General features: G+C 36.5%; 4 protein-coding genes, 1 long non-coding RNA gene and 1 other non-coding gene across 11 annotated transcripts in view; 3 read left to right on the top strand and 3 right to left on the bottom strand.

The window, feature by feature from the left end:
- Positions 1–456: 456 nt before the first annotated feature.
- LOC145933268 (uncharacterized) lies at positions 457–1,855 on the bottom strand. 2 transcript variants are annotated; one of them, XR_014424834.1, is made up of 3 exons: positions 1,750–1,855; positions 1,064–1,397; positions 457–616 (listed from the first exon to the last, which is right to left on the bottom strand). It is a non-coding gene; the product is annotated as an uncharacterized LOC145933268 (long non-coding RNA). The 2 variants fall into 2 exon arrangements; XR_014424835.1 differs by lacking the exon at positions 457–616 and adding an exon at positions 811–928.
- Axn (protein axin) lies at positions 1,756–8,719 on the top strand. 2 transcript variants are annotated; one of them, XM_083032820.1, is made up of 7 exons: positions 1,756–1,893; positions 2,224–3,025; positions 3,409–3,573; positions 3,748–4,406; positions 4,491–4,807; positions 4,890–5,185; positions 5,282–8,719. In XM_083032820.1, exons 1-7 carry the CDS (start codon positions 1,806–1,808, stop codon positions 5,406–5,408), a joined length of 2,454 nt encoding a protein of 817 aa, XP_082888946.1. In that variant the 5' UTR covers positions 1,756–1,805; the 3' UTR covers positions 5,409–8,719. The 2 variants fall into 2 exon arrangements, with proteins under 2 accessions (XP_082888946.1, XP_082888947.1); XM_083032821.1 differs by lacking the exon at positions 3,409–3,573.
- A 1,497-nt stretch (positions 8,720–10,216) lies between these two features.
- On the bottom strand, positions 10,217–17,151 carry LOC145933267 (uncharacterized). 2 transcript variants are annotated; one of them, XM_083032824.1, is made up of 5 exons: positions 16,852–17,151; positions 13,296–13,455; positions 12,911–13,041; positions 11,036–11,152; positions 10,217–10,835 (listed from the first exon to the last, which is right to left on the bottom strand). In XM_083032824.1, exons 1-5 carry the CDS (start codon positions 16,907–16,909, stop codon positions 10,750–10,752), a joined length of 552 nt encoding a protein of 183 aa, XP_082888950.1. In that variant the 5' UTR covers positions 16,910–17,151; the 3' UTR covers positions 10,217–10,749. The 2 variants fall into 2 exon arrangements, with proteins under 2 accessions (XP_082888950.1, XP_082888948.1); XM_083032822.1 differs by having other exon boundaries at positions 11,036–11,155; positions 16,852–17,149.
- Positions 17,152–17,778: 627 nt separating this feature from the next.
- On the bottom strand, positions 17,779–19,455 carry Sturkopf (lipid droplet associated hydrolase sturkopf). Its single transcript, XM_083034008.1, has 3 exons — positions 18,918–19,455; positions 18,615–18,806; positions 17,779–18,472 (listed from the first exon to the last, which is right to left on the bottom strand). The coding sequence occupies exons 1-3, from the start codon at positions 19,224–19,226 to the stop codon at positions 18,038–18,040; spliced, it is 936 nt and encodes a 311-aa protein (XP_082890134.1). The 5' UTR covers positions 19,227–19,455; the 3' UTR covers positions 17,779–18,037.
- A 39-nt stretch (positions 19,456–19,494) lies between these two features.
- Positions 19,495–19,567, top strand: Trnaf-gaa (transfer RNA phenylalanine (anticodon GAA)). Its single transcript has one exon. It is a non-coding gene; the product is annotated as a tRNA-Phe (tRNA).
- Positions 19,568–20,990: 1,423 nt separating this feature from the next.
- Positions 20,991–27,545, top strand: part of Wge (BAH domain and coiled-coil containing protein winged eye) — a 60,889-nt gene continuing 54,334 nt past the window's right edge. For 2 of the 3 annotated variants that reach the window (XM_083034323.1, XM_083034326.1), the window contains exon 1: positions 20,991–21,126. In XM_083034323.1, coding sequence (XP_082890449.1) covers positions 21,045–21,126 — 82 coding nt within the window. In that variant the 5' untranslated portion in view covers positions 20,991–21,044. Of the gene's footprint in view, positions 21,127–22,834; positions 23,854–27,545 lie in introns of those variants that run through there. The other variant, XM_083034324.1, reaches the window with a different exon arrangement.

Below are 27,545 nucleotides of genomic sequence, written 5' to 3' on the forward strand. Positions count from 1 at the left end.
CTACTCTTCATGTTGATTGAAAATAATTCTTCTATGTTATATCTTATGATTCTGATTTTAATAATGCAATATATTTGTAATGAATCCTATGAAAACACAGGGTTAGTACTAGAAGTAAAAGCTAGAGAATTTTGGTTCTTTTAGGAATGATACGTGAAAGTACTTCTCATAAGGCATCTCTCTGGAAATCTGAATCAATGTAGTCCGCAAGGACTCTAGCTTCTACCCCTACTCTGCCATCGCTATATCAATGTGGCGTCAGTCCTGGTCAGGACGCAGCCTTAGTTCAGTGTGCCTCCAGCAGTGCTATCGAAGGGATCGCAGACTTGCAATCTAACAAAGAGGTTTTTGCAGTGTTTGTAGTTAACAGGATCGCTCCACTTTCATCAGAATCATAATAGATCCTTGTAGATTTAACAAATTTGAAGGCTGCCTGTGTTAGATTCCACCGTTAAGATGGTATGTACTTTGATTCTTCTCTTTTGACTCAGGTAAATGTGCAGTGGAGCGAGATGATTCACTATGACAGCTTCTCATTTCATATTTCTTTCCTTGTATGGGTCGGGATCAAATTTCCACACTTATTAGAGAGCTGTACCTTCTCTCTCCAATAGCCCTACAATAACAGCGACATATGGCATATAGTAATATCAAAACTATTAACTTATAAATTGTTTACAAGTCTGTGATATCAATTTATTACATACTATATGAATATATATAAAGAATTTCTCTTTTAAATTTGTATAATTAATGTTATATATATATGCCATATAAGTTTTGATCTTCCATTGTAATTTGATTTGCATTAATGTAATAGAAGCAACAATTGTTAATTGTGCATACAAGGAGTAATATCCCTTACTCAAGCATATAGTTGCACATTTGCCACTTAAGGTGCGGGTCATGTGAACTACATTTCTATGCCCTGCTGTAACAAAGGGGCAGACCCCAGAGATATAATGGCCTTTTCTTCCACAGATTGCCTTACTTCATAAATCTATTAATATTTTTCTGCTATGTTAGATCTCGATTTCAGTAATATACAGGATATTAAACTCACAAAAGATAGATATAGACATTTTCAGAGCTGGCAAGAGCATTCAATGGATTGCGTTATAGGTTTGGATCAATACCACACAAAATGGTCTGCGCAACAGACCAATAGGAGTGTTCATATATATATGTATACGCAGAGATGCATCCCTCTGCGCAGCCTGCTAGGAGATGGTTCCTTCGCTATGCTCCACCCTTACAGTTCCTGACAACAGAAAAAGCCTCCCTTAGCTGCTTAATTGAGAGATATGACTCACCGCAGAGCTCCATCGATCCAGCATCCCAGATTTCCATTCTTTGTTAGCACGTACCAACTCTCTGCTCCTCCGCAGAGTTCTACGCTGAAATCAATAAAATCTTTATATTCTTTCTTTGTTTAGCAGACATTTATACTGATGATAAAAGTATTGTATTAAAGATACAATCTTTCTGGTTTTATTTCAATTTGTATATTTCATTTTTCTTTTCATCAAAATGTAATTTTTTTATTTATTAATTATTAATTATAAAGATTGTGATTGAATACATATACTTTGTTTCATTGTGATTAAATAAAATATCTTGGCGGTTGTTTTTATGTATTTACATATTTATATATATTTTCTCACACATTGTATTTTGTTGTAAAAATACAAAATGTTATAAGTCAGATTTATATTGTAAAATCTCTGTATGTTTCAGGTCGGGACTAACCATGTCCTCTAAGAGGCATCGCGGGCGAGTATTAAGCGTAGATAACAAAATAGTACATGAAGGCTATAATAGATAGGATGAGCGCACCTCGACACAACGAAGCGCGTTGCTTCAATGAGAACTCTCCCAGGCCACCAGTGCCAGGTAAGATGAAACAAGCTTAAATTAAACGAGACGTCAGGGCAGAATATATGCATATGAAAGAAAGTCATATGAGTCAGTGTTAGCTTATATATTTTTTTACAACTGCGATTGTAGCCCTAAAAACTTTTACATTTTTTTTTGTAAAAAAAAATATTTAAAAAATATATCTTACTCTCAAAAAGTACAATATAAAGATTATTAGATTTTGTTGATAATTTATGGCTTTTTTTCAATTGCATGACAATAATAGAATCTAAATGCTTGATTTTATAAAGAAAATATACCAATGCTATGAAACTTATTTCAATAAAATATCTCCGCGTGTTTTAGGAGAGGAAACCGGAAGCTATGTCAGCCGGATCCGTCCACAGAGTCCCGCTCTGACACCTAGACGTTCTTCATTCGCGACACCGCACGCCTCCAGCGGTGATTGCGATGCTTCCGCGCCATTGGGATTCGAACCGGAGGGTTGTTGCGGAACCACTACCATGGAGAGCAATTCGCCTCCCGCTTATGCAAGATGGGCGAGAAATCTGCACTCCCTGTTAGAGGATTCGGTCGGTCTGGAGCTATTCAAGAAGTACCTGGATCAAGAGGGACACTTGGATCCGCTCAATTTCTGGTTTGCCTGCGAGGGTCTCAAGGAGCAAAAGGACGTCGACAGGATCTCGCAGCTGGTGAAACTCATCTATCGGAGGTTTTTTCTCAAGTCTCAACTAACCATACCAGAAGATGTGATGAAGGAGGCGGATCGGCGGGTCAAAGAAGGCCGCGCCGATCAGAAGGTATTCGATATCGTGCAGCTGGAAGTCGAACGACTGATCAACGAGACGACGTATCCCAACTTCCTTCAATCCGACGTGTATCTTCACTACGTTCAATCCTGCCAGAATACCGATTCGGGCGGTTGTCCAAGCTCAGGCTCGGGCAGTCGCGAGATGTCCATCTCCTGCGGTCCGAGTCTGCTGCCTACCGTGCACGAAGACAGCGAGTATGACTTTATGCACAATTCGCACTCGACTTGCGGAACACCCGGAGAACTGAGGGAATTAAGATTAACCAAAGATGTTCTGATGGCTACCCAACAGAGTAGAGCAATGGATCTACGACCGAGGCCGGAGGCGTTCGCAGGGTAAATGCGCTTTTCTTCAAATTACCGAGCCTTACATTGAAGTACCATTCGTCATTCTGTACAGTACGCTTCAAATCAGTCCTGCGATGAATGCCTTAACAGCGCTATCGTTTCTTTTTGAAGCTTGATGTGATGAAACTCTTGCATAATCTAAATTAAATTTTAAGTTTACATTTTATTGTCACCGATTCCCGAGCAATTGACATCGTTGGAAGACACCCCCCCCCCCCCCGTAATAACGTTTTTGTTGTTTTTTTTTAATCATGCCCAATTATATGTATATTTTTTATTTTATTTTATTTTTTGTTTGTAAACCATATCCCATTTTTTTTTACTTGTTTATTTAGTTGTTCTTGTTTTGCTGTTTTGCGTGGCGTTTGTAGCATTTACTTGCAACATGGGACTAGTCCGTATCACATGCACGTATCCAGATTGCACGCACAATATTCCTCCTACAATCCAGTATCCAGACAGGATTCCGAGCTTCAGAGTTTGAGCAGTGATGCACGTACCGAAGTGGACAATATGTCCCTCAACGATGGATCCATGTAAGTTTCTTCTTTTTTTTTTCTTAATTTTGCATAGCTTCTTTTATTTTGCATCCAAAAGAGAGTGTCTAATTTTTACTTTAATTACATAAAAATTTTTTATATTTAATGTCAGATCGAATTAATAGTAATAATAATACTTGTTATTAATTCGTATTTGCAACTTATCCACAGCGACGGAACGAGCGGCAGACAGAGGAGCAAAAAGCAATACGCGAAGCAATCTAGTAGGGCGATCAAAGAATCCGCTAATATAAATCGTGAATCCATGGTGCACCACGTCGTTCCGCGAACCCAGCGTATGGCGTCTCCGAAACAGATGCCGGCGAAGCAGTTCGCAGAAATGCTCACGCATAAATTGGAAATTCTGGCGCGAGAACAGAAAACGCAGGAGAAATTGGACAAGTATTTGCAAGAGGACGATCTGTCAGTCGGTAACGACGCGTCGTTAGACGCGATGAACGGGGCAGCCCACAAGACTCTGGACGACACGCTGAAGGAGAAATTGTTCCTGGAGGAGGATAGCGATCAGGCGATCCTCGACGAACACGTGTCTCGCGTCTGGTCGGATCAGACACCGTCGAGAACCCCCAGGCTTTCGCCTGAGAGGAGACGTCCCGCGCACAATCATCCACGATCTTACAAGCAGAGGAAAGAAAAAGATGTGGACTCCACATTCTCAGTGGATAGCGGTAATATCCACGATTTCCAGGATGGTAGCGACCTCGTCGGTGCTAGTTCCATGAGTTCGTTAGGCTCGCATCTGCCCAAATCTAAATCCGTGCCATCCGATTATGCCGATTCCCTCCACAAGCAGGATCTGTATCTCCAGGGTAAAAATCAAACGAACGATTCGATTTATACATATGCGCGAATCGAATTACGATCGCTAAAGTAAAACGTTTTCTCATTTGCAGGTCATGAACAAAGATTCCGAAGGTCGGACGTAACAAGACGATCAGCCACAAAGAAATCGATGGCAGAATTAACAGATAGTGGAGTGAGCGTCGTCAGCGACGTGCCGCCTTCCATAAATAAGGATATTCGTCTGATGCCCCGGTTTAAGGAAGCAGACAAGAAGGCGGATCTGAAACATAGTAGTCGTCACGGCAAGAGATTCGGTTCGCGTAGTGGATCTTTGGAAAGACCGAATAGAGAAACGTGGAGTATGGGTGTACCTGCTCAACCGTTTGTTGCTGATCCAGGAATGCCACCTTTAACGCCACCTCACACGGTAAATCGAAACTATTCCTCTCCTCTCTCTATCTCTCTCTTCGTTTGACAGTATATACGTTACAAATGTATATATGTTGCAGGTTATACAATTAGAGGAGACATGTAGGAGATTAATGGAGGAAAATAGAATGCGCGCCAGTTGCAAGCAACGACATTTGAACGTTTCTAAACAGACGTACGAGTCCGCGTCGCAGAGTCAATCGTACGTTCAGTCCAATCAGTCCACGTTGAGGAAACCGAAGCAGGACGCGGGCGATTTTACCATTGTTGTGTTCAGTTTCTGTGACGAGCAGTTTCCATACAGGACGAAGATTCCTGGTCACAACGTCACTTTAAAACAGTTCAAGGAGTATCTTCCGAAGAAAGGGAGCTACCGGTAACGTATAATAAATATTTATAACATTACCGCAGCCTTGCTATCAATACTTGTACTAATTTCGCTAATTTTATAATTCTTTTTTCTTTATCGTAGATATTTCTTTAAAACGGAGTGCGAGGACTTGGATACGAAAGTCATTCAGGAAGAGATAACGGACGATTCCGAGGTTTTGCCACTCTGGGAAGGCAAAGTGATGGCGCAAGTTAAAGCGCTCGAGTAATAGACTGAATAGAAAAAAAAACGAGCGAGAGAAAAACATGCACGATTTTTAACCAAGTGCCGCAATAAATATTTAAGGGATCCGACACGCGCGCGCACACATATACAATATACACATTAGGCCGGCAAGTCGATTCACTCGATATTTATACATATATACATATTAACGCTTGTCACGCGGCCTCCATCTTTCATAATTGCCTAAGAAAGTAGTTTTAATCGATCAGAAAAAGAAATTATCGAATCGAGCAATATCGTTGCACGGATGAACGGATGTGGAAAGGAAAGAGATAAACGGCCTCACGATAAACTGTGTCGGTCGAATGTCCTCGGAAGAACGTTTGACTCTTCTTCTCACTGCCTACTTCCGATTTTTCAAAATCGTTTACGCGTATCTAGGGCAGAGAAGAACGTTCTTTTTTTGTGTTACTTTTCGAGATTACTTTATCAACGAATTTACATAACTCGTGCGCGACAGCGCTTTTTATTGTACATAAATTAGTATGTAGTGTGACTGTTTCGCGACAGGATGACAACTATTACGTCAATACGGACTTTGCCAAGCGAAATTATTTGCCGTAATTCCGTCTGGTTTGGTATCTAACGTCACTTTTACGGGGCAATTTGGACAACAACAATGCGTCGAATCAATGTACCGAATACATTACGACCGGCTGAACAATTTCTTCCTCTCGAAGACTTCCCATAGTTCTCCAAACGACTGTACAAAGGTAGTGATCGCGTAGTTGATCGCCTTAGTAAGGTCCGCGTAGGCACTAAACTTATATAGGAGAAAGAGTGAGAGAGAAAGGAGAGAGAGAGAGAGAGAGAGAGAGAGAGAGAGAGAGAGAGAGAGAGAGAGAGAGAGAGAGAGAGAGAGATCATAAATTGGCGTCTTAAGATATTGTGTATTTTACGTGAATAGGTCATCATGCGTCTTGTTTAATATATATAATATACATAGTCTGTCAGAAAGTAACGAGATTGAATTTGCACAGAATGTATAATCCTTTAAAAGTGTGTAATCCAAGTTCCGATTCGCTCAGTGCGTTCATGTATCATAACATTAAGAGTGTATTAGTAGATCTCACTGTTTTCGTTTTGGGATGGCAAAATGTTAAACAAAAATATACATTTTTTTCTTTTTATTAAAGGAGAACAACGTCACGGATTGTTATGAAAAATTAAGAAAACCATTTGGTGATCATGCTTTATCACATCCTTAAACTAAAATTTTGCCAGCGCGCGGTTCTTTCATTTCATAGTTTTTCCGAAAAGTTGCCATCAAAAAATCTGACCATATGTGATAAAACATGATTATCAAATACTTTTTTAACTTCACATATCTTTGTTCAGTGATTCAGTGTTTTGTCGCTCCATAATTACGAAAACTGACAACGTCTATTAATACGAAAAACATATGTTATAATGACACATGAATGAATCGAAACTTGTATTGCTTTTAAAAAAAGGATTATACTTTACATTACACGTGATTATAATTTTTCATTGTTTTCACATTATGCGCTGTATATTTAATTTCATTACTTTTCTGATGGATCAGAAATTTCACGCAATGCGACATGCAATGTTTCGGAGAATATAAAATTTGAGGAAAAAATTGCGTGCAAATCATGTTTTTTTTCTTTTTTTTTTCGTTTTTTTTTTTTTCCCCTTTTTTCGTATTTTGTTGTGCCACTATTACCGTTGTGTCATGATCATCCATCCGACATTATTGCGAAATCTTACAATTAGCAAGCATAGGGCCTAAACACATACATGACGATTTACAGTACATGTATCCAAACACGCAATTTTGATATCGGAACGGCGAACACCGGTGGAAAAAAAAAAGAAAAATCATTAGCATTTAGATTGTAATAATGTATTATCAGGTGCGGAAACATGTGCCTTTTTAGTACAGTAAGATCGAAATAAGCCTAAGAAAAAAAGAAAGAGTAAGAAAGAGAAGGTTGAGAGATATTTATAAATGCAGTACAGGGGCCCAATCCTGAAAGAGAAAAAGAGATAGGAAAAACATTTTGTGTCCAATATTATTAATATATTCCCTCAAAATTGTATTTACACCGATATATCGACGATTATCCGCCTCGTATATCGCGGATTTGTTCATAGCAGTTTATTTAAACCTTTCAGTCTTATCGAGAATTGTCAAATATTCGATTTTGAACCGGAATCTCTCCGGACGAAGAAGAAAAATCTCCGATCTGGAGATCTTTGATGCAGGCATACAATTTTATATTGTAATATTTATTTTATAGGCACTATATATATAATCGCGCGCGTGTTTCATTGTATACATGAAACTTTTTTTTTAGAAGATGACTTTTCTGGACAATCTTAATCTTATCCCTCCGAATTGCTCAAGTTCTAACTCTTATTACGAAATTAAAAATGTCATCTTTGCCTATATAAGTATAGACTGTTAGTTGGATATCCTATCGAAATCTAGCAATAAACATTGGATTTGATTAATCAAGTGGATTTTTGTTTAATCATCATCAAATGTTTTATCAAATTCTTTTATATTCTTTAATTAGTAAATAAAAAATACTGATTACATTACGATTATTATAATTTTATTATCTCGATATATTATTCGATTATTTATTATAATATATATAAATCTTATTTAATTTTAACGCTCCTATATATCATGCATGTATATATGTATATGTATATACAAACTCTATCTATATTATATATTTTTACAACAGACACAGTCAATTCTTATATAGTCGAAGCATATTACATTTTAAAGATCGCAGTAGCATAAAGAAATACCTAATCTATTACTTATTCTTTCGATTTGTAAAAAATAACGTTAGTTCCAGTTGACTTGCATCTCTATCTTGCATCAGAGAAATTGTAAAAAAAATAGAGATTTTTTACCTAAGAAAAAAATCAAATTAAAATTTGAGACTGAAGGGCTTAAATTGTAACAATCATTTAATTGAAAGTACAATGTAAAAACTGCACGTCGGTTTTTTATCAGGTGGCCCTTTAAATCGATGATTCAATTTTGTTCTAATTTAACGGAGCTCGCTTCCTACGCGTGATTCCCTATGGGAAAACCGAGGAGGAAAAAAAAAACTAGAAACGACGCACGTACCGTTTATTTATAAATTCGATCGCACTGCCGCGAATCGACGGTGGTTGACGTTTTTTAAATTGTACGTAATTGATTATCATCAATTAATATCACTCGAACGTTAAAGTGTTCCTGTATCTAATTAATTAATAATTGTATATCAAAAATATTGAGAGAATAATAATGCGATTTTCACTGAATTACATGAATACCCACTGTGTATTATACATGTTCTTCAAGATCTTTCGTCCTATCTATCCCGCATCTGTTGCATGATACAGTTTATATTGAAACAAGATAATTTTTTTAATATAATGATTTTTTATGACTGCATATAATTAAAAAGATAACGAATGTAAGTCTTCTATTGAATCTATTAATTTGATAAAATTTGTGCATAATAGTGGAATTAGTTTTATTTCCCCTTTCTAAAAAAGGCATGTTATTGACATTGTTGTCGCTTTTTCGCGATGCTGATTGGCTCTTTGTCGATTTGCGTTGTGCGTTATATTCGTAGGTTAATTTCCAAGTAGAAAACGAAGGATCGTGATTCAATATCGAAGATAACACCAAAGAAACTATCTTGTGAGTAAAACGTAAAGGTGCCTTTTCATGCCGACGCTCGACGCTCATTTTTAGCGTCAAAAGACGTCACGTGACCAAAAATAAAGATACCAATTCGTCAATTTTATTATATGTTTGATATTATTAAAATATATATTTAAAGTAATTTCTCTTCTCTTTTTAAGATTAGATAGTAAAATCGTGAACATATATTTGTGCGTGCATAAAAATTTAAAATAATATTTATTAAAATTATTAATTAGTAAAAATTATTTTTAATTACTGTATAATATATATTTGAAATATATATAGAGCTTCAATTATATTATGAGCTAATAGATGTATACATAGTTTAATAGTCGCGAGGGTTAGCAGTTTGACAGTTTGTCCAAAATAAAATAAAATAAAATAATATGTTTTAATAATATGTTATAATACTTTAAACTCGATTAATATTTTTGTCAGTTATCAGCTGATATTTCTGTCAAAAAATATTATTCGCGGATAAAATATTATAACATATTATATTACTTACAAAATATTATTTTAATTATAATATTTTGTAAATAATATAATATGTTATATATAACATAGACTTATAATATATACTTTGTCTGCAATTAATATTTTTTTGACAGAAATCAACTTAATATAACTGTCGAAAATATTAATCAAATTTAAAGTATTAAAACATTATTTAAAACATATTATTTTATTTTATTTTATTTTGGACAAACTGTTAAACTGTTAACCCTGGCGATGACAGCCTCTTGATGCTACGAATATAACGCACAACGCAAATCGAGTCTGATAATCAACACCGTGAAAAAGAAATGTTCTACGACTTAGACAGGCCTTAATTTTTGAATTCAAAGTTTAAATGTTTTTTGCGAAAATTAAGGAGAAATTAATCGAGTTTAAAGTACTATAACATTTTATTTAAAACATTTTTTAATTTTTATTACGTACTATTATTTTAAAATTTAATTAACAAATTAACGCTTTAATCAGCTGATTTCTATCAAAAAATATTAATCAAGTTTAAACAAACTTTATATAAAAATATCATTCTTTTTTATATAAAATCGAAGAATGGCGCGCGCTTGTTGTTCTAGTATAATAAAACTTCCAAGAATATCTTAGTATTTTATTAATCTTGTAATTTTAAATCCGTTAACAATAATACATTTCAGTTCTGTACAGTTTAATAGAGTTCAATAATATATACTTTTCTCATTATAAACTTGTAATTTATTGAGAGTATTTCACAAAGTTTGTTCTATTCGTTTCACGAAATCTATTAATTATAAAAAGTGTTCTTTGAAAATATATTTTTTAATACATATGTAAAAACGTATGATAAAATCAAAATATCAAACACTTTCAGCAAGGTCTATCCAGCAAGAAGAACATATCGTAATTTGTAAGTGTATATTTGTAAAAAGTGTACGAAAGTATTTGAAGATGGATCGCGTGAAACGCGCATCGATTATGATTTTGCTTGTGCTATACAACGGCGAGATGAACACAACGTATTCTCTGTATTGACATCGAGCTCAGATTCGACAAGAATTGCCTAAAGTGATGGGGGACAATGATAGGAGGAACCTTGTAGATATTCCATCACTGTTCAGATTTCCATAACTGGCAACTATAATCTGGAACGTTACTGCGACGGTGGTGGATATGCGGGATTGTATGGAGCTTGTTTAGCGTAAGCTTCAGTGGTGTATGGCGGGGGTTGTGGCATTCCTAAAAAAATTAGAGAATAGAAATAATTATCTGATTATTTTTAAAATAGAAAAAAAAGAACTTTGCAAATTCTTTTTGTAGCCTTTTTATAAAGTACCGAATCTCTTTGTATAGACCGGCGTTTTATAAGAAAGCTTGAATTTATACAAAGAGCATGCAATGTAATAATAAATGCGTATGTAGAAATTTTGATCAAATACCTGTCGAACTCGTTGGATACGGAGGAACATATGGGCTTGAATTTGGAACTGCTTGACTGGTGTAGCTTGGTGGAAGATTTGTCTGGGGCTGAATTATTTGCACAACAGGTGTCTGAACTTCTGCAACAAGTACTCGTGTAACAGATACAAAGAGATCCTGATCCATACGTAAGTTCGTGTCAGAGACAGCAAGCAAATTAGCATCAAGAATTCAAATCAACGAAATAAAAAAAAGCAGACGTAATAAAATTTACTACATACAAACAAATAAAAAAACAATATCTCTTCTAATTGATGAAAACTAAAAATCCTTGTTCTTAAGAAGTATTTTTTTTATATTAAACATATTTCATTAAAAAGAGAGGAATGATATATAAATGGTGATATGAGCGATGAATTGGGTTATATATAAAATAAGTTTAGGTTTCTTTATAAAAAATGTATATATTCTTTAGTATCTTTTATGTTTAATTATAAATACATAGCCTGCATGTTACGACTACAATATTCGATTAGCATTTCTAAATGCAAGCGAGTTTAAATAAATGAGCACAGAAGATTTATATGTATGTATAGGAATGTTTTACTTCCTATTGCGCATTCGTAAATGAATCAATCGAAATAAAAATCAAATTTACATACGAAATGTTCCATCAAGCTTTAGCCTTAATGACTATTATAACTATACAACTTTCTCTTTCTCTCTAGATAGATGTGCATGCTTTCAATAATATCACAAATATTTTATAAAATAAAAACTGCTGTATTATATATATATATATATATATATATATATATATATATATATATATTATATATATATTATCACACACGACATCTACGTGAAACATTTCGTAAGTACATTAAATACATTTTGGTAGATTCTTAATACTACACAAGATAAAACCGACAAAAGTATCGAAATAAACCTTATACAAAATTAAATTCAGTATCACAATGCAATACAGTTTCTCGTATGTCAGATTCGATTTTCACTGTGCGAGCTACTTTAGACTCTAAAACGGATTCTTCCATGTAAAAATACTGTTTTATTCAAAAACTTAATATGACTCTTACAGAAATAATCTGCTGCTATACAGAGTGTTTCTAAAATTATGTCGGAGATTTTAAGGGCGTATTCTAGGGGTCAAAATAAGAAAAAAAGTTCGTATAAACATGGGTCCAAAAATGCTTTCCCTCTGAGTTTATAGCCTCCTAAAGTTGGGGGGAAAATCGAAAAATTAGCTCTCGGAGACTTTCACAGATCATTGACATCAGTACATCAGTACAGTACATTCAAAAATAAAAAAACATCAGTACATGATTCTTACAGCATTCTTACAAGGAGGATTCACTTAACGATATATATGTATATATAAGAAATATATATAAATTTCCCTATGTGGGAATATTATCTTAATGCAAAGCTACATGTAAAAAGCAGAGGATATAAGTAACTGTGAAAAAATCTTTCAAACCCTGACACATGCAAATACTCTTCACAGGAGGTTGTGTCGGAATGATATTATGCCATGGCCTTAGATCCTAGAAAGAATGACGGTTTCCATTACTGGCCAATTCAAAATTCGTCGATATATTTAGTTTTATTATTAATTTATCGTCGGTACTTAGTTTTAGTAGTAATGTTACGATTGTGTTTGTCGCGCGTAAAGACATAATTTGCAATTTGTAATTGTTTGGATATCTTTTGAAGAGTGTTTTTCCACGAAGGCTATTGCTGCTGTCTCTGATCATTCGTTTCATACGTAATGGAAGATATTGTATACTATCGAATGTATGGTGAATTCAACGTTAGGGAAAATCGCGAGTAGAATGACATAGTTGATACTGGAAAAATTCAAAACAAAGGCTTACTTCCATAGACGGTGCCTTGGTGACGACGGCGATACCACGGACAACAGCTGCAGCAGAGACAGGATATACAGCACACTATCAGCCCAATTGCTATAGCCGCGGCGATTATCACGGGAACGACGATGCCGAGTCTGTAATGTAATATTACATGTATTGAAGGTATTGTGTATTATTCCCCGTTTTGTTAAGCCGTAACATTCTCAAAAAAATAATATATAACTATATTATATTTCTATATATTATTATAGAGCTTATTATATTAGCATTTTATGTAAGTATTGTATTAGCTAAGAAATTGCGTTATTCAGAATTAATGTATCAAACATCACGCATGAGAGTTAGGTTGAACAAAAGTATGTTACGAACGATTATGAAGAGACTTTACCCGGTTTTCACTGCAAATTCCTCGGCGTCGCAACAATAGGTACTTTCATTGACTATATCAAAGCAGCAATAAGACTTGTCGTTCGAATCTAGGATACTCGGACACGAGGTAAATGGCTTCTCCCAAAAGTTTTTGGTCTGTCCAAAAGAGCAGTCCATCCCTAAAAATTAAGCAACTTGTAATGACTTTTTAGGCACAAGATATTCTTAAAAATATAAAGATATCTTTGCGCGAACTAATAAACTAATTGCTGACAAAACGTTATTTCATTAAATAATGTCAAATAGATTTCAATTAACGAGAGAATAATTTTTTATGTTATTAATAATAAAGATATTAATAATTGTTTTATTTATATGTATATTTAAATGCATTCGACTGATTTTTTAGGAACTATAATTATCGAGATAATTATCTAGCCATGAAAATTATGCGTTCGAAGTACTTTGTATAAGTCAAAGTTGCTAGCGCGAAGTTTAGAGACGCACTTTGTTTACAGTTTACATTATCAACTATAAACACGAAACTGTATAATACGTGAGCGGGATTAAATGCACGTCTACGATGACGCACTTCGTTCTTGGAAGTAGAGAGCTCGCCGTGCACACGTTCGCCGATGTTTCGATAATTTTCAAAGGAAAAGAAATCAATTTTCTACTACTTGACGTGTCTCTTAAATTAGCATTTTTTTTTGTTCGCATATTTTTCCGCCTCGACAAACCGGTTGGAAAAGTCCAGAATTAAAAATATAAAAATTAATGAAATAAAAATACACGAACGAATTTAAATGTTTTATTTATAAATTTTTTTCAGTTTTTTTAGCATTTTTTTCCCTAAATTTTTGGAATATCAAGAATATCTGTGATAAAAAAATTATGGAAATTAAGCACATTGAAAAGTAAAAACGCACGACTATTGTAAGGATAAACTCGTTTCTGCCGATTATTAGAGGCCGAGGATGTTTTGCTAAATATAACAGATCAATGTAGGTATAATTCTAATTCACTACGGATATTATGCAAGTATCAACCTCGCTGCGTGAGCGATCTCGCTCAACTTTATGACATTGAGTCATCTTTACCATTTCTCAAACGAGCGAATTTCCTTTACCTGAACGAGCCCTACATGATTTGGTCTAACAATTCGGTAGCGTTCTCAAAGAGAAGTCATTAAAGTTGAAAATCGCTAGGAAAATATGTCTCCCGATGAGAGACTTTTCGGAGAAAAAATATATCCTACCGAAAAATTTGGAACGGTTCTACCTGGGTGGTCACCAAAAAGGGTAGACAAAGTAGGACAATACTATATCACGATTTACTTAGGAACAAAAAGCGAATGGAAGTTAACGGAAATTAATATTATGATAGAAAATCGATAACAATCTCGTCGCCGAATAAATACAGTCAATTGTCAGGCGATAGCATCGCATATTATGTAAAAAAAACTAATGATCGATAAAGGCCATCGCACACGAATTTCCGTAATCGTAAGCATAAGACGTAACGTAAGAATTATTTTATGTCTAAAATATGTGTATAATAAAATAAATATTTATATATATTACATATTAATATTCTTTAAAATTATTAAATATCAAATCATACATAAATCAGATATATGTATACATATGTCTTCTTCTTCTTATCTATATGGCTGGTTAGGCTTCCTAGGGAATTTGCCTATACGCCAAGTATACATATGTCATGCAATGAACATAAATCGAGTAGAAGAATAGAGATGTGCCATAACCTTCTAGTAGCAATACTCATATATATATGTATACAATTCTTCGTACGAAAAATTTCAACCAACTGAAACTCATGTTACGTGTTAAGATTATGGTTATTTCTGATCTTACGGAATAATTTAGATCAAAGCTAGTTTTTGATTGGTTCTCGAGCTTATGATTACGTCTTATGCTTACGGTTACGAAAATCCGTGTGCGATGGCCTACTGACAATCAAATTGCGTCAAAAACAAGTTTCGTATTAATTTGCAATACAATCTACGAAGAAAAGAATCTTCGCGCAGGAAGCATCTACTACCTACGTACGCAAATTGTTTTTCTGTACTATCTTATCTTTCTTACGGACACCAGACACTCTCTCTCCGTCGCTGGGCTGGAGTCAGCCTCGTAAATGGAACAATTATTTCTGCTCTCTTTTAACTTTGTAATATATGTTACGCGTATATATATATATATATATGTGAAATGACACGTTATAAATCATCTCTTTATCTGATGAATATCGATAAATAATAAGATTATATTTTTATAAAAAAGATATAAAAGTTATTAAAAGAAAAAAAAAGTTCAAAATTATTTCCACTCTATTTTATAAAGAAGAAAAGTATATTAGTGTATTAGTGTGTAATTTTTGGGTACAATAAAAAAAATTAAAACAAAACATTCAACTCAGAAGAATTCAAACGAAGTTTTAACTAAATCGTTCATATACAGCCGATAAATAATCGATTCATTATCAATCTACGATTAATGTTAAGATTGATGGATTAATCACAGAATATTTACATACAGTAGGGACAGTCCTTTGTTCTCAAATCAGCCGCGCAGATTTGCTTGCGCATCGTAAGCGACCATTTTTATAAGTCATGCCAATCCCGTTCAACATAAAGAACCCAATAACTCCATTACTGTGATTACATTTATAGTAAAATATAATCTGTAAAACTACAATACTATCATTTTGATTTCGCGTTTTATGCAATATTAAATTTTTATTCAGAAAAAATGACTATAAAATAATATATCGAAAATATTTCGCGCAAAATTGTTTTAATAATAATGGGTACAACAAAAATATTGATACGGTGCTGCAACCTAAAGACATGGCGGACTGCTGAAAGGTCAGCTGAAAAAGATCAAAGGTTCCGACGCTGTGTGTCCCTACTGTATATAAGTATACTGTGGATTAATGATATCCATTCCTTTTTCGTTCTTTTTTTTCGCATTTGATTGCGCGTCTGAAACAACGCGATATGCGAGATCAAATTTCGCATGGTATACAAAAAAATTTGATTAGAGACGAATATACTTTTAACTTTAATTCAACCATCAAACAGCTATTTATATCTTTTTTATTAACGTATTAATAAAACATAAAATTGTAAATTATAAAAATTAGCTCGAAAAGTATGTATATACCTATATATGTATACATAATATAAAAAATTGTATCAGTTAATGATTTGTATATTTAACGATAGCGATTATCATCAAAAAGCGCGAGGCGCTGTAAACTAGCGATACGTGACGCATATTTATGACGCTAATAATTATGTATATATTATTCTATTTTAGATATTTGATTGTATAGAATGCACTTATTTTGCCTTCCTCCCTCGCGTCTATCGTAACGAACATGAAGAATGAGAAAATCTTTTATCTATCGATCTCTATTCCCCCTTTATCTATCCATTTTCTCTCGCAAAATTCTTACTCGCTACTAGGGCGAAGCTTTTTTCGAAGCGCGTGTTATGTACGTACACGCCACTCCCCTTGGTTTTGAATTCGGATAATTTAATATTCTCTTACCGTGAACGTATCCCGCGTGCAGGCAAATCAGTAAGAATGCTCCTGCGAGGCGCAACATCTCAACGTTTGTTCAGAGTGGACTCAAAAATGCGTCAGCCGTTCGGTGGTCGATCGCTCGTTATATGTCGTGGAAAGCCCTACCAACCTTTGCGGAAGACTACGATCGAACTGACTGACTGACTGACTGACTGACTGACTCAACCACTCACTCAACACTCAACGACGAGCGAGAATACCGAGAGCCGAGAACCCAAACAACCACGGACAACAACCTGTCGAGTAACGATTCGAATGCCACTGACTGCAACTGCAATAGTGCAATCCGTATGAAAGCGAAACGCGTAATTCGTAAGAAAGAGAAAGACGATCCTTTGTCTCTCTTTCTAACGAAAGGAAATGGAAAAGGAGAAGGGTAGTCAGCGTCCAATCGTGCGGGATGTCACTGCGCAGGCGCGAATGAGAGAGGGAAACACTGCACTTATTTTCTTTCTTCTTTTTGTACCATCAAACATATCATTTGGAAAATGCTCGATATTTTCTTACGATTAAAACTATTTCCTTATAAGTATTTAATTAGAAATTTTAATGTCGCGAATTAAAATTAATTTAATCACATTGATAAGAACGGGAATCAGATAAAAAACTTAAATTATTTTCATATACATATATACGCATACTATAATCTATAATCTATAATATACATATACATATACATCATATACACACAAAACTAAATAAAATATGACGAAATAAACATGCAGATTGTTCCAGATGTATTCCCGTATTATATCTTTAAACAGCACTAAATGGAATATGAATGGAAATGAATCATTATTCTAATCGAAATCTAATAAATACTGATATTTTGAAATAACAATATATCAATATAATCTTTAATATCATTTTATACAAAATAATTTCTTATTTTTGATACAATGTAAATTGAGCATCGTATTGTGTATATTTACTTCTTTATATATATAATTATAAAAAAAATCTTTGATGTATCACCTTGTGTTGGAAAATATCAACCGAATTTATATAAAAAAATAACAATAAAAATACAATAAATATATAATATAAAAAATGATAAAACAATAATATAACACCCATATCCAAAAAAATCACAAAAAATTAAAGTGAGAGATAAATGCAACTATTAAATGTAATTTAAATACAAGATCAATCACTGTCCCGAATCCTCATTGATGAGATCGCCAACAATGTGTCCCATATCCACGTCATTTTTGAGTACAAAAGAATGTTGGAAACCACGTTGGCATAATTGAGCATTCAGATCAGGATGTTTGGATATCATATTTTTATAGTATTCCATTGGAGTCCAACCGTCACTAGTGCCATAATAAAACCAAAGCTTATCAGTATATTTTGATATAGTCTCATGGTCAGCTTCTTTGACGTATTTCATTTCTTCCTTTGCAAGAGTTATCATTCTATGCAAGACCTTTGGATTCAACATTTCCTGAACCGCTTTGACAGATCTGGCTGGAATACCATAAAATAGACCAAAAATACGTATCATTAATGATTGCAAAGAAAGGGGAAACATTGCTGTGAAGATCCAAGATAAGAAAACCAACACTGGTGCAACGCGTGATACCTATGTGAAAGAGAGAAAATACTTGTAATCATTCATACATTTTTGAAAAATATTTTGCATATCGTAACAATGATATGATATGCAAAATAAATATATCATAACAATGTATGATATACAAAATAAAAGATATGCAAAAACTCACGCAATTACAAAAGAACATTCCATTACGGCTCTTTGCCATATATTCTACCGTAGGAAACAACAGATAACATCTCCTTATCCTTCCATTAATGTCAGGGTTCTTCAGTAAATTAAGCGTAAACCAGGCACCTATGGAATGTCCAACAATATGTAACTGCGCATCCTCTGGAACGTACTTCTTTATGAATTCTACCTACAAAAAGAGATATAATATTATAAATCATATACCATAATATTGTATGAGATAATAAATATCAGTAAATTAATTAGGAAGCAGCCAAAGAGAGAGATGTCTAAAATGTACCTTGTGTTGAATCTGCGCTGTCAAACTATAGTATTCTACCCACTTGTCATCACTGGGCATAGCAATCTCCAAGTTCTTCGGTGGTTGGACGTGTCCAGCGTGTCCGATGACCCACACAGGTGTGTCCGGGGTTAATCTCGAGTTGAGCGCCTTGATGAAGCCCTCGTAGAATCGTGGAATACCTGGATTCCCAGGAATGACGAGCACCACCTTCTTGCTGGAGTGGGGTATCGGATCCTCCTCTATCCAACGGCCCTCCGATATCACTTGGGTTTGCACTTGATTGCAATTTATCATCGATCGTCGCATTTTTTTGTCGTTCGCTTGAATTGCACAACGTTAAACTTTGCAAATACTTTAGAAATTGCGAAATGACAGCTCGCTACTTGCCACGTTCGATAATGTTCCCAATACAAGACTGATCGAGATTGTACATATGAAGGCTGAACAACGCTATTGACGAAGGTCTATTAACATACATACAAAATTGCAATGTAATGTATAACGGTACATAATTGCAATGATATACCGAGTTGCGATTATCAAAGAATGGCAGAGGAAGGGTATATACTCGTGAGCCGAAATAGCTCAGTTGGGAGAGCGTTAGACTGAAGATCTAAATGTCCCCGGTTCAATCCCGGGTTTCGGCAAGTCGATTTTTTTTGGTAATTTTATGCGATTAGATATTACCCGATATAGAGTATAAAACCGACATAATTTTAGCGATTTATTTTTTAGTGTTATATAAATTTCAAAGAATATACTGTGCCTATTTGTTACATATCGCGTTCTATCATTATCGAGTGAACATAGCACAAAACAGAGTTTTACATAATATCATTGAAATTTGCTATGCTATCTATTGAGATCACGCGTGTTCTATTACTTGTTATAGTTTTAATATTGTATATTCAATTCTTTGAGTTAACTTTGCTGATAATCCGGGTATTCTTCTTACGATAATATTTAATACTTTTCAAGAGTATCGAACAAAAAGCAGGTTCTGTCACTGATTTTTTGAAACAATATTAAAAATTTCCATTTTTGAGTCTTAATTAAAACAAAGTTCCATTAAATTTTAGTAACAAAACATGTGATGATGATGAATATTCCGAATTGTATTATATATGTGTGTGTATGCGTATTTGTTCTGTGATTGAATCGAGATATAGATCAAGAGATCTTAATTCAACACAAAAATCGAATTATTCAAACTGCCTGAAAAATATCAAAATATTCAGAATCGGAACATTTAAAGATTTTTTAGACTCATGAACTTGTTTGTAAACAAAGAAGTACAACGATCCTATAAATTCGCGACGAATTGAAAGCTGCCCTAAGTCATTCCCTTAAGTCTTCTCAAATACGTACTATCGAAAATGAAAACATAATAAGACGTTTAGAAGAGCCAAAAACTAGGTTTGTTCGTTTAGTTAGACTGAACTGGCTGCACTAGTTCAGAGTCTATCTTTTTTGCTCGACATTGGAAGAAAAAAGATAAACTCTGAACTAGTGCAGCGAGTTCAATCTAAACGAACAGCCCTATAATACTATTCGTCGCGGAGATTCGCGCCGTAACGCGACGTCAAGCTTGTCGTCTTCTCGTCCGGGAAGCTGTAACCAGCGGTTCCATCAGCTGATTGCGGAAAACGCAAATGAGAAGAAATTGCGAAACGAGAGAGGGGGGGGGAGGGAAGAAAGAATCGGCGCGGCCGGCCTCGCGTCGCGTCTCGAGCGCGGCTTCCGCGAGAGTCCGGAGTTCGGAGAGAGTATGGCGGCAGTAATTCGAACGCGCGTCATAGAGTCCCGCGGGTGGCGGGCGCACGCGTCATGGCGTTTGATCGCGCGCCCGCGAGGCGGAGCGTCCGCGGGCCCGCGACGACGAGGTGCACCGGCAAAAAGCACGTTCGGATCCGCGCCCTCGTTATCGGGGCGTGGCGCGCGCGAGCGAAACGCGCGGGGAGATCGCGGAGGTTTGTTGCACCACCTTCGCTCTCGGGAAGGCGCCATGCTGACGCGCACGCGAGATCCGCGTAATCGGAACGCCGATCGTCGTCCTTGCGATTTGCGAGTCGCGAACCCCCGGGAGTTTTCGGGAGCCGGCCTGCGTGAACCTGGGGACCGGCGATGACGGAAGGCGTCGACGACGGCTCGGCTGGACGAGGAACGACCGACGAAACGAGTCCTGGGATTCGCGAACTGCATCAAGGTTAGTTCGTATTTGCTTCCCGATGATTATCGTAGTTATTTCTCCTTCTTTCTTGCGTTCTTTAATGCGTTCGAGGAAAACGCGATTAATTCGAAAACGTAGAACGCTTATTCGTAACCTTTTGTTTGTCGTATATACATGCTTTCTATATAAGATTTATTACTACGTTGTTTACTATCGCCTGGTAATAGTAAACACAAAGTTGTGAGAATATTTATAGTCGGGACTTTTGGAAATACAATTTGTAGCAAATTTTACTTCGATATGAATCAAGCATGTCCTGTGCGCGAAGAAGAAGAAAATGTGTGTATCTATGTGTGTATTAAGTTTCTGATGAAAATTATTAAACTTATTCTGTTTTAAATATTATATATTTTGAAACTCGAAATCTCAGTAATTTCATTATTATTATTTTATTATAATATTAATTTATTGTTAGTATACACGCACACACACATGTACATATAACCTTTTATACATTACATCCGGACTCGAGATATTTTCGGATAAACAAAATATAAAAGCGATTTTTACATCTCTCGCTGCATCCATATAATAAATTGTCAAAATGTAGCTTGGTAATGAAAATAGAACATAATGCGTCTTACATTTATATTGATCAAAGAAATGCATTTTTCACTGTACAACCATAAATGACTTCGAGATAACGTTTATAGAATTTTAATGAAATAATATAAAGTTTTGTGTCGAGAAACGAACACATCTTAAGTTACCAGCGCGGAAAAAAACAGCATATGATTTATTACAAAATATATGAAAATCGCGTATTTAAATTAGAATTCTTTCTCTGGTAAATCAACTAGACATTCTTCCAAAGAAGAAAGAGAAGAAGAAAGGGTCTTTTGTTGAAAGTCATACATGTCGATATTAATAAATTGACCGATTTTTCAATTCTAGCAAGATTGCAGAATCATAGAGGTTAGAAAATAATGATATTTGACGTATACTATCTTGAATCTATTGTTGCGACATAATAATCAGAGATGTCGCACAAGTAGCGATGGCTTTAACTGCGGGGATATAGTAAAAAATCGGTCGAATTAAACTAATGTTAAACATATGTATGACATTTAAGAAAATATGCTTCTATGATCGTTTTAAATAATAAAAACAATAATTTGACTGGAATGAGCAATGGAGAAACTTTATCATGAATGGATCATAAGGCAATCAAAGTATTAATTACTTAGGATACGCGTCACATTATTGATATAGGATTGAAAAAGCTCTTTCTTCATTAAAACCGTCGACCTTTTCAACGACGATTCATTAGGGAAAAACGAACTTGATCAGTCACATAGCTCAATTATCCGCTAACGATTCCCGATATATGTTTTCGTAGAAATTAATTATCTTACAATTAGAAAGCGATCTGTCCCGAAGAGGGAATACTCGAATCCGATTTCAATCGCGGAAGCTAAAATCTTGACGTATCGAACTCGCCGATCGCTCTCGCCGTTTTTAACGTACGATTAATTATCGGCAATGATGGAAAAAAAATTCGATCTGCCTTCGTACGTCGCGATCGTTCGCAGAAGCGAGCGAGTCCGCCGCAAAGAAGGCGGCGTCGATCGTCGAAGGGGCCCGGTTCTCCGACGAGATGGGCGTGGCTTCGGCGAACTAGGCGGCGCGCGATTCATCCCAGCCTGGCGCCACGACGGGACACGGGACCGCCCGAGCCCATAGTCCGCAGTCACAATTCGGTCGTTCGGCGGTGCAGACGTTACGCCGCTTTGTGTGCGCAATCTCTCCGGAGAGATTATCTCCGGAAGTGCGATTCCGCCCGGCCGAACGCAGCATTTTCGGCCGTGTCTTTTTTCGTTTTTCCGGTCGATCGTCCGAGAGATCAACGTTTCCGGCGAGGCCAGACGATCGAACCGTGTGTTGCGTGAACTGTTTCTACGACGAAACTTCTCCGACGCGACGATTCGGCATCCGTCGCTGTCGTTTCTCGTCTCGACTCGTCGCGAAAATTTAGCCGTCGCGAAGTGAATATAGGATCGCGAGTGTCTACCTTCGAGACATCCGGGATTCTCCGCGGATGTATTCTCGCGCGAGAACTCGCGATAAAGCGCGCAACTTTAAGCTACGCCCGGCCGGCGCGTATTAAAGGGAGATATGCCCGAAGCGCCGACGGCAGCGTCGACTGACAGCCGCGGCGGAGCAGCTGCTTGTTGAAACATCGGCGGAGCGATACGATACCCTTCTCTCTCGTCGTCGGGCAAGGAGATGCGAGATCGCCAGGGCGAATCCACGTAGAAGCGTCACGCGAGAAGCGCGGGTGTTTCGTACCGAGACGTTCCTGCTCGTTCCTGCCGAGATGTAGCTTGTCGTGCGCGGATCCCTCCGTTCGCTTCCGCGAAGGGAAGGCGGCGATTATCATCCTCGGATTCTTCTCTTCCATTGTCGATCATCGTCTTTCGCGCGCTGTGGTGCTACTACTCGCTCTACGTTACTTCGTTCGAGGTTATGGTGTTATTACTCGGCCGCCTTCTTCCCGAGAAGTGACAACATCGTCTCGCAGCTTCGGAGTCGTTTTTCTTGCCGGCGCTCCAGAAAACAGAAAACACAGAGACGTCGACGCGATGTGTGTGGGATACTAGGGGGGAAAGGACTCCTCTTCTCCTGCGTCGCGCCGAGATGACGGAACGTTATCTGCCGGACGCGTTCGACTAGTCGTCACAGTGGAGTTCTGCTTAATCGCAGGTAATTTCTCCGACGGAACGCGAGCGCTCTCGAGACTCGGAGTCCGAGTCTCGAGATTAGCCTCTATTTTTCTTTTAAATAATGCATGCTTTAAATAATGTATCGCGGATTGTGAACCGCTTAGGATGTAGCTTGACGTATTTTGGACGACGACTTTTTTACACAATAATTATACCGCGTGTCTCTCAGACACGCTTTGTATTTTTCTGGAAGGAACGCGCTGATGATTGCTTTAGGTTTTAGGTTATAGAGAATTCGGCGAAACGAAGCGTGGACCGAATACGACAATCGGTGTCGCGAAATGATAGTGTTTCGCAGGGATCATTAATATCGTAAATACTTGTTCGGGGTATAAAAGAAGAATGATGACTTAGATATATGTATATACAGGCAGACTGTTGCGGAGAAAATAATACAGTTGGGATCGTTTCCTTCGGATCTGATACGCATAATTATGCGTTTCAGCCGCGATTATTCTCATTTTCGGTTCTGCCGTACAGTTGGGAAGATTAAAAAAAGATTATACTTCCTCTCGCTTAATGCACCAAGACATCTGCGAATGTACTTTCTCCCATCGTTAACTATACGATCGATAGCGCTATTAGCTAGTATATATATATATATAGATGTCACCCCGTCGTTAGTTCCTTTATCTAAAATTGCAGCCCGATTTCGAAAATGCGGCCGTTAATATTTGAGGCAGCCCAGGAATTTTTTTCTTGATGATTCATATTTTCGAAAACTCTGATGTCAAACGCGTGACTGTCCTGAAAATAAGCTCGTGAAGTTTGATCAACGCGATCGACACACTATAGATCTCGTTTGCAAAGCTCTCTCTCTCTCTACGCGAATGTAATTTTACATCTATTGTCAGATATCGACAGCACAACCCTGTCAAAGATCCGTTCATCCGCTCACATCCCACGAAACGAGCTATCTAACAATCTATGCGAAACAAACCTTGTTTAAACCGTGTCTAGTCGTCGTTTTGCGTTTGACAATAATTTCTTTTTGAGTGAAATTTCTGGTCCGATAATTCGAGTTTTAAATATTTATCACGAAAACGAGAGAGGAATATTTTTGCGATAAATTTTCGCAAATTATACGGAACAATAAGCCAAAAACCGATATATAAGAATGACATGTAAGAACAAGGTTAAAAAGAGAGAATAATAGAAAAACAGGTAGATTCATACACAAAGATAGATTTATTCTGGGGTCTGAATTGACAATGAATCTCCTAAAGACAGTCAGATAACTGAACTTGCGAGTCACTACAAAAGCGATTTACCTACAAAAAAGCGTGAGATTTTCAGGGTAAGTGAAAATTGAGAAATTTAACTCAAGACACGAGGCGTAAGTTTTCAAAGTTCAATAACAAGCCGAGCTATCGCGAAAGATTCGAGAGTTCGGATTACGTAAGTAGGAAACAAGCCGATATATTTCGAACGCGACCGATAGTATCAGCACGTGTGGGAGGGGGAGGGAGGAGGGGTGGAGAGGGGGACGAATCGCGATGCGAAAGATTTGCGAAAAGTCGTTGCACGACACGAGGTTGCCGAGAACCAGTCGTAAACAAACAATTGCTAACAAGCCAAGACTTACGCTGATCTTTATTTAACGCGAGCATGTATTTCAATTGAAAAATCCGACAAATATGTTACTTTTGAAGAAGGAGCTGTCGATTCTCCTTTTGTTTTCTTTTGTTAAAATTCGAGTGTGTGTGAAGTCAGCGTATCATTTCGCGGAATATCATAAATTTTTGAGAGTTCTGACTTCCTTTTTAATAGTTCTAGAGTTCCTGATAGGTTAAACGCATAGTTCTGCTCATTAAAACGAAAAAATCGCTTAGTGCAAAGTGAGATGCCAACTTCACGCAGCATATCACTTTGTTCTATGGCATTTTCCTTATCAGAAATTATCAGAATTGACTAGATTTATAGTTCTACATGAGTTCTAAGAAGAGTTCTACCTTTTAAAAGCAAAAAATACTAATTTAACTAAAATACAGATAAAAATCGATTTTCAAAAGTTCTGCTTATTCTAAAATAGTTCTCGTATAGTTCTGGGCATGTACATTGCCTTTCAAAAGAGTTCTGATGAAAGAAAGTGTTAGAATATTTTTTAAAAAATTATTTCGCCCGAAAAACGCGTATTTTCGATAATATAGGTATAGGTGATATGCTGGTCGATTTTCAAGAGTTCTGCTTATTCTAAAATAGTTCTCGTATAGTTCTGGGCATGTACATTGCCTTTCAAAAGAGTTCTGATGAAAGAAAGTGTTAGAATATTTTTTTAAAAATTATTTCGCCCGAAAAACGCGTATTTTCAATAATATAGGTGATATGCTGGTCGATTTTCAAGAGCTCTGCTTATTATAAAGCAGTTCTCGTATAGTTTTGAGCATATACATTGCCTTTCAAAAAAGTTCTGATGATTAACACATAGAAAAATTTTTTAAAATAATTATTTTGCCTGAAAATATGCATTTTTCGAGCAATCAACAATAAGAGACGATAGTAAGAAGGTAAACATGTCAAGGGGCGAGTCATCATCGCGATAATTTGCGGTGTAATTTATCAATTCCCCGTTAAATCATTATCGATGAGCAATAATAATCGAAAGTTAAGCAAAATATCTAGAAGGGACGAGATGTTTACGTCCCGTACAGGAAAATAAAAAGGAGGGAAAGGGAGGAGGAGAGCCAGCCATGATTCCGTTCGCCCGATCGAAGGCAAAAATGCTATGCGTCGTGAAAAATTTTGCACAGAAGGGAAATTCAAGCCGGATAAGCGAAAACAACAGCAGCACGTGGCTGTGTGTCATGTATGTGTGTGTGTGTGTGTGTGTGTATGTATTTGTATGTATTCGTGTGTATGTGTATGTGAGAGAAGCAATGAAAGAGAGAGAAGACACGCCGCGAATGCCTCCTTTTATTTCGAGAAAGGCGATTCTCGCTCTCGTCCCAGTCTAACGTAAGTTTATTTAATACGAGGATTTGCTTCTTTTTTCTCCCTCTCTTTATCAGACGCTTCGCGGGTCGCCGATATCTATCCCATGGCTGTGTGTTTTTCAGCGTCGTAGAATAATAAGGATAAGGGCAACGTAGGATAGAGCCAATAATGTGGGACACCGTCATTTTCGTCCATCTGGCGGTGCAATTTCACGGGACACCCGTGAAGGACCACACCGTCCTCTCCTCTCGAAAGATCGCTTCAGTAGTCCGGACAGTAGGCTATACTTTGGCCCGAAACATAATTTCGTTCTCTTGTTTTTTGTTTTGTTTTGTTTAGGAATCCAATCGATGTTCGGCGTTTTGTTTCCGCTCGCACTTCACACCAGATAAAGCTGGTGTATGCTCGACTATTTTAGATGAGTAATTCTCTTTCTCTATCTTATTTATAGGAGACAAAGAGCGCAAACTCGATCGCCAATCGATAAAGTTTCTTTTCTCGTAATCGACGATAATTCACACGAAACATATACAGTTTCGCACAAATAATTGGCAAATTTCCGTAAACTGAAATTTTTTTTTAGGAGGCGGAGAATTTTCTTTAAAAGGGTCGTTCGCTGATGAAAGCGTTTAATATCTTTTATTGGTGTGTTTCGCGACACAATGTGTAACATTGTAATTCTCATTTGATATAAATAATACACTCTACGCATATTTATTATCTACTGTTCTTTTTTTA

The sequence above is a fragment of the Prenolepis imparis genome, unplaced genomic scaffold, assembly GCF_030444845.1.
Source record: "Prenolepis imparis isolate NDT839.2.m4 unplaced genomic scaffold, iyPreImpa1.0 SCAF_3, whole genome shotgun sequence".
In the NCBI taxonomy this organism is placed as follows: domain Eukaryota; kingdom Metazoa; phylum Arthropoda; class Insecta; order Hymenoptera; family Formicidae; genus Prenolepis; species Prenolepis imparis.